The sequence below is a fragment of the Ascidiella aspersa genome, chromosome 6 (assembly GCF_963924565.1).
Source record: "Ascidiella aspersa chromosome 6, kaAscAspe10.2, whole genome shotgun sequence".
Lineage (NCBI taxonomy): Eukaryota > Metazoa > Chordata > Ascidiacea > Phlebobranchia > Ascidiidae > Ascidiella > Ascidiella aspersa.
In genome coordinates, this window is record NC_139452.1 from 8,579,550 (window position 1) to 8,586,851 (window position 7,302).

Consider the following 7,302-nt stretch of genomic DNA (forward strand, 5'->3'; position numbering starts at 1 on the left):
GTGTCAGAGGTGCGAAGCGGCCAGGTGAACAAATCCATTTAAATAAGTATATAACTTGAAGGAGTAAGGTCGATTCTTTGCGACAAGACATTAATGAGAACTCATAATCAACCCACTCTCGACAGTTTTATGGATGTTCATCGGCGAACTGTAACACACCAGTGGGCTGGGCGGCTCGGAACGGCGTTTCGTTAAAACATTTGGTACATGAGCGACATTCCGGTACGGTAAACGATTAAAAAAATATTTCTTTTACGAAAAAAGCCATATCCCAGGCCATCCTGTTACTTCTTAAATTTCTATTTAAAATAAATTTTAGTTGTATATTATTGCGCTACATCGAACGATGACCCTAGGTTTCTTAAGGTGCTTGTTTTAGACGTTTTATATGACGTAACCTTGTGACGTCATCTCTAAAAATGTTTTTGCGTTCTAGTAAGACAATGTTTCATCGTAACGGTAAAATTATCATACTCTAATCCCTGAAGCATACTGGTTCGTCTCTGTATTATTCCTGTATTTAATTAAGGCAGCTGACGCTTTCATTGTTGTTTCAATCTCGAAGAGCACAACCCAAAATTTTAAATGCGGTGATTTAACTTTTCAACAAGTTAGTTCATTGCAGTGCTTTAAAAAAACGCAGGGCCCTGTTGAATCATTAGCACTATCGTAAGATATTAAGTGATTTTGTAATGTATTACAATAAATCAGGATATAATTTTACCCATTCCAGTAGCTTGTTGAAATTTACATGAGATAAAAGGTACCTATACCTCCTTGATCCTACTAAAAGCAATGACTTTAGCGAAATCCTACCGAGGTTTTGTAAGCGAAAATACGCGCAATGGATCGTTGTCAATAGTTAACAAGCCGGAGCCATCAGAAAAAATACAACCTACAGTTAACTTAGCCTAAAGTCGAAAAAAGGCGAACTTCACAGCCAAGCATTCAGAAACCATCTAATGCAATACAGGCAGTTTGGATTTTTAGTACCATTCAATTTTACAAAACAAAGCTTGTTATAACTTGTATCAGAAGGTACTATTTGTTTACCGTATCTAAAAAGTTTTACATTATTTAAAACATTTGAATCTTAGGTGGTGTTTGGTCAGTTAAGACATTGCCAGACCTTTTTCCAGTCTATGCAGTCTATCTCAAGCTTCTAATTTACAATCAAAAATCCATTAGGCCGACTGATATCAGTAAATCTTTCGAAGGTACCCGATGTCCAATTACGTGTCATGTGTTATCTGCCAAGTTGTATACGTATAGAGCATGTATTTTGTTTTTATTGAAGTATGCCGGGCACTGTGTTTGTTAAATGTCGCTGCTGCAGCAATAAGACCGCAAGTTGGAATGCCATCAGCGTCGATATCAGACTTCAAATGGCAAAATACGGTTCAAACAAGCAATTGCTTAACCCCATGCAACACCCAGGACCAGGTTTACTTTGACCAGTGCGCACCCCTCTAATCAATGGCAAACAGTCCTGTGCCCAAACGGCGATGCTAGAAATGTCGATACCATTTCCGAAGGGTTTAGGCCAGTGATTCTCAACCTTTTTTAGAGCAAGAGCCGCATTTTAAACCTAATGTTTGCAAGGAGCCGCATAAAAAACAACAATAGGCATATAATTAAAAAATATTAAGAAATCAACAAGAAAACATCAAATATACATTACGCTAGCCTAGGCTAACTAATTAACACTGTTTGCCATAGCTTTTCGATCAGGACTAAATATATTGTGACGTAACAAACCACAAAATTATTTTAAAGAGCCGGATGGAAGTACCCGGTAACATTAGTACTTCCTACTCGGGATCCTTGCTGATACAATTCAATAATTCTTCATTTCTCTTACTTACTTTGTTGCAATTCTGCTACTTTTAACTAATTTTTCACTCGGTTAGAGAGCCGCAAAATGTACAGTTGAGAGCCGCGGTTGAGAATCACTGGTTTAGGCCATTCGGACAAGACAAGGGTCTTTTTGGTCGAAGTTAGTAGTTATCATCAAGCTCAAGATATTAGTTCATAATAGGTTCTATATTGGGTCTGTTACCTGCTGGTTGTTGCATACCACAAAATGCATTGTTGTATATTTGGGATTTTAAATGATGTTATAACTTTCACTAAGTTGCATAATATAACATATTTTAAATACAAATCTTACACATGTAATTGCACCACAAATTGCATCGGTAAAAGCGCACGTAAGTAAACAGAAGATCGAAAGTAACATCATATAGTACACCGAAGAGCCTTTCCAGACTAACACCAAATCTGTCGATAAAGGATGCAAGCAAGGCAGGCTAGACAAACACTACCCTACAGTGAGGTTCGAACTCACGACCTACGGTCATACCGGAACCGTCGCTCTACCAACAGAGCTACACAGGCTCAGAGAGGAGCGAGTCGAGAAACAACCATAAGCCAATGCTTGATACATCTTTTTAATAAATGCAACTTCACAATAAATCGTTGTAACATCATCAAGTTTCAATTCAAATAGGGGTATAAAAAAGTCTGTAATCGTTCACATCAACAATAACAAAATCCAGTATTGCTTCACAGTTGCAGACCATAAAATCTTGCAGCGTTGCCGCCAAAAACCTTAGCCTTGTCATTTTCTGTTGCAGAACAAAGCAATTCCTCCAAAAGCTTCTTTACGTCTTTCAAATCGGCTCCCGCCATTTTGCAAACCGGCCAATCAGAGCCGAACATTACGCGATCGAACCCGAAACAATTGATCACGTGGTCAACGTGTAATTTGAAGTCACGTGCTTTCCAGTTGACTGGGTCAGCTTCTGTTACCATACCTACAGAATAAAAACAGATTAGAAAAAATGGGACGATTTACCATCAACACTTTAACTATCAATAAATTTGTTTTATTCAGACATTAAAATCTGAACGTTTTTTAAAGGGTTGTCGTTTGTCTAACAAGCCCGTGTCACTATTTTAATTAAAAATAAAAATAACAATAAAATTTAATGAAAGCTGCACACAAATATGTGTGTTAACGACTGTGATCTGGCCCTTCTAAAGTTATCCTTAGTAAACCGAAAAGCTCGGTGATTGACAGATTTGGTGAGTCTGCAATGGCTTTTCGGTGTAGTAACATTTTAACAAGGCAAGAACCAACAATAAACACAAATTAAATCCTTTCAAAAGAAATAATGGCATTTAACAATATCAACGTAAGCACGAGTTACAAAGTAATCCCATGGCATTAAAAGAAATTCGAACTTACAATGAAAATTGGGACGAATCTAATAACCTACCACAGAAACAATAAGGGAATTAAATAAATTAAAAAATACACTTTTCCCTACTTAACAATTCATTTCAAACTCTAATGGAACTAACGAACATAAGCTAAACACATTGCTTAAGTATATATAGTTACATATATATTTGTAAAAAATATTTGGTAGTAAAAATATATTTTTTAGTAATAACTTTACACCAAAATGTAATATCGAAAAAATTGAGTAAGATCATTGTGATGTGCAACATTGTACTAAAACACGGCTGAATCGATTAACACTTACCAGATAACTTGCAATACAAATTGGGGTGTGTTGCCATGGCAGCAATGTCGTCATACCACGCTTGGCCAGCGCCCTGGACAGCGTCCGGCTTGCCCAGGTGGTCCAGGACCATTTTGAGGTTCGCTGGCGCCTTGGCAAGGAATCCCTTGGTCGTATCAAACTCGTCTCTGGTTTTGACCTGGAAGTACAAATGAAAGCAAAGGGGTGTGATAACTTTTCCTGCCGTGGATGCTTTCGAAATAAGGTATTTTTTAGCCGGTGCAAGTTGATATCTTGTTAAAAATTGACCAGAAATTATGTGGAATACTGCATTTGGCGTTTTTTTTTTATCCTAAATAAGTCAAATCTTTTTTTTTTATTATTAAAAGAACTATTTATTTATTAATAATGATTGAAATACTTAAATGAATAACAATGAGAATAAGCTTTTCTAATAAAGTAATCATTAACTTTTTTATGTCTTTGGATAATAATGTTTAATTTAAGACAACAAAAACTTACATGGTTGTTAGCAGCTTAGTTCAACAAAAGATTATATTATACCAACATAAGGTGAAAATACTAAACTTGCAATACCAGTAGGTCAAAGGTCAAGTTGTGACGCGCCAAGGCTTGCATCCCATTCATTACGTCATGTCGTTCAAGCCAGCCTTTCTCGCACAAGTCCAGAATCTTCCTGGCTCCAACAAACTTCGGGTTGCGCTTAAACTCGCAGATTTCACTTTCAACTTGCGATGACGACAGATTGACGTAACCGACCACACCTGTCGGTGGAAGACGGAGGTTACGAAAAATCCACCGAAGTATTTTAAGAGATATTTGCTAATTTAAAGCCTCTGTCGTACATACGATCTGCCGTTTCCCGGCGAAATGTCGGAATCTTAAACCAACATACAATAACCTGTGCTTTGCAATTGAATAACTTGTTTTATACATACGAAGAATTTGCATTACCAAGTGTGATTACTGTTAATGGCGTTTTACTTTTTTGACCTGCCATAAATACATTGATTTAAACAACGTTGTGTTAAGCACTGCATTAGTGTCGTGGCGTTGTGAACTATACGTGTTTTATGTTTTACTGACGACCGGTTAGACACAAATCATTTTTTTAGGTGTAAAACTCATGAAAAGCAAAGAATACTAACAATGCCAAAGAACAGCAAGACGCTGTTTTTTTTAGAAACATGTTGTGTAAACAGTTGAAATACAAGGTAAAAATCTAACAAAGACCTAGGATATTGTTATTATTGAAATGGGAAATGGGATATTTGCAGATCACAAGCGAAAAACCCCAGAAAATACTGTTCATTAAATTTTTCCAAACCAGATATACACAATTATCTAAACCAAAGTTTTAATTTGTTAAACGATTTATGTGCAGTTTTAATCAATTTTTACTTATAATCATATTGACAAATTTTGACCCAACGTGGAAATTTCGACAAAATTTTGCCTTTTTTTACAAGTCAAAAAATAATCGCCTTACTGATAATAATATCAAAAGTATATATTTTTGTACATACTCATATAGCTATTGACTATAGTTTTCGCTGCAAAGAAAGTCAACATTCGGTTAACTCATTGAAACCATTGATAACTCAAACTACGTCAGCTACATTTACAATAAGGCTACCATAAAACTGTGAAATGGTATAAATAAATTTTATTATTCTTTTACAGTTGAGTTTTCTTCCATTGACCTTATTGTTTGGAAGGGGACATTTTTATGTCTTCAAGCTGCATATAACGTTAAAAACGTCGTTTTTAGACTCAATTACGTTAAAAAAATTTGTCTTTACGTCCTCGTGCAATATTGCTGAATTTTTACAAAGCGTCGCTGACTGCTAGCGTCTTTGCAGTTTTTCGTAAACAGCAATGCCGCAAGGGCCCTAACCTTTGATAAACGGGTTGTGGTTTGCCAATTCCAGCGCCCACCTTGTTTCTTCTGTCGTTTCGGCCACTTCCACGAACACGGAATAATCGATTCCACTTCCCTTCCTTGAAATTTAACATAATAATAATTCACTAAAAAAACTTCACTATACTCATAAATCATTTCTTGTTATTATCAAAATTATTTATTTTATTTTTAAGGGGTTGGTATAAGTCCCTTCTAACCTTTCGCCTACCTAAAACCCACACCACAACCCGAACTCTTACTCTATCTAATCCAACATTATATACCGTGTTTAAAAACTGGATATTTTTCTAAATGCAAACCATATAGAAAAAAATCAGAATTTGAAGCAATCCTACTTTTCTTTCGAATAACAATATCTGGCTGAATCCGACTGGTGAAAACAAACGATTCTGGTTGCACATCAATCATAAAGATTAAATTAAGTACATAACTTAGTAAACCGAAAATCAGTATGTTAGGATGTTATGATAAAATATATATATTTCGCTACTAAAGCATCATTAGTATCTAAAAACATAACACAATATTATGAATATTGAATTAAGCATCTTTCTTTTGTTGTTATTACCTAAAAGAGATTTTTTTGTAAACAAAAGTGTTTCGCGACTCTCAGAAAAACTCTTAGTATACATATTTTTCGACAATGTACGGTAATTTATTGCACAATTTTGTTTAAATGTAAAAAATATGATGGGCCAGAATGGACTTGAAATCCCTTGTCGTTGTTCACAGACTTTCCTTTAATTTTTTTCGTCTTTAACTTGCTTCTATACGTTTATTTTCATTGTACATGACGCATGAAAGTTTTTGGAGATGGCGTCACTAAGTTGCCCACAACGAGAGGTATAAAAAGTAATCTTCGTAAACCTAAGCTTATCGTTCGAGGTAGTGCACAAGTATGCAACTTTAACCCTAGTTCAAATACATTCAAAGAGGTAGCGGAGTTGCCTGGCGAAAAATGCCATGGTTTGGTGTTTTTTTACCAAAGCGGCGGGTCTAGGCAAAAATTATTTTACCGGACATTCGTTTCGGCAGCAATTCTTTAACCGAAATGCAATTGCGGACAGTTCCGGCTTACTGTTACCACGCTGGTACATTGTCGTTTAGTTTAGGAAAATATACTTGATTAGTTTTAGGAATAAAGCGGCAAGTACAACAAAGATTTCGTCTGTGCCTTGTAATTAGTTTACAACATAAGCCAAGTTCAAACGTATTCGTTTTTGGATTGCTAATCGAAAAAACATTAAAACACTTATAAAGACCCAAAGACTTTGCGGCAACGCTGATCATAGCTATACCCACCTTTCTTTAGCGTAGTTTTCGGGCAAGAAGTTTTGAAAGATCCGATTCTGTTTTTCGCTCGGCCACTTGTATCGGAATCGGGCCAAGTCCCACATATGAAAGTGACTGTCCACCACCGGGATTTTTTCCATTTTTGTGCACAAGTTCGCCACACCACTAGGGCAAAATTAGTTAACGAAAAATGTCGCCTGCATTCACGTTACGATGTGTTTACGATGCCTACGCTGATAATGATGAAAGAGCAATTCTCTGAAAAGTAAATTGGCAACTTATTAGCTATAAAAGTGCAGAACTAAAAGAGTGATTACTGGCACAATTAAACTTTAAGCAACATTGAGAAAATCTATTTAGTAACCAACCTATGTTTTATGCAGGAATATATCAGTAAAGTTGAGTAAATCATATAGCTTTTCTGCTGTGCTGACTGGAAGTAGAGGCACATATATCAATTAGTACATTTTCTGAATTCGACAAATCTAAGTCCTTCGGCCAACATAGATTATTGTGTCCATTATTAAAAGTTCT

At 35.9% G+C, this 7,302-nt stretch overlaps 1 protein-coding gene across 1 annotated transcript; it reads right to left on the bottom strand.

Annotated features, from left to right (window-relative positions):
- Window positions 1–2,186: 2,186 nt before the first annotated feature.
- LOC146139521 (uncharacterized) lies at window positions 2,187–7,022 on the bottom strand. Its single transcript, XM_083392161.1, has 5 exons — window positions 6,778–7,022; window positions 5,449–5,552; window positions 4,128–4,315; window positions 3,552–3,729; window positions 2,187–2,816 (listed from the first exon to the last, which is right to left on the bottom strand). Exons 1-5 carry the CDS (start codon window positions 6,906–6,908, stop codon window positions 2,566–2,568), a joined length of 852 nt encoding a protein of 283 aa, XP_083248287.1. The 5' UTR covers window positions 6,909–7,022; the 3' UTR covers window positions 2,187–2,565.
- Between the last annotated feature and the right edge of the window lie 280 nt (window positions 7,023–7,302).

Coding starts and splice junctions, on each gene's coding strand:
- LOC146139521 (XM_083392161.1), bottom strand. CDS start 6,908: ATGGAAAAAATCCCGGTGGTGGACAGTCACTTTCATATGTGGGACTTG. Junction 4,316..5,448: donor CCACAACCCGTTTATCAAAG/GTTAGGGCCCTT, acceptor TTCCACCGACAG/GTGTGGTCGGTTACGTCAAT. Junction 2,817..3,551: donor TTTGTATTGCAAGTTATCTG/GTAAGTGTTAAT, acceptor TTTATTCTGTAG/GTATGGTAACAGAAGCTGAC.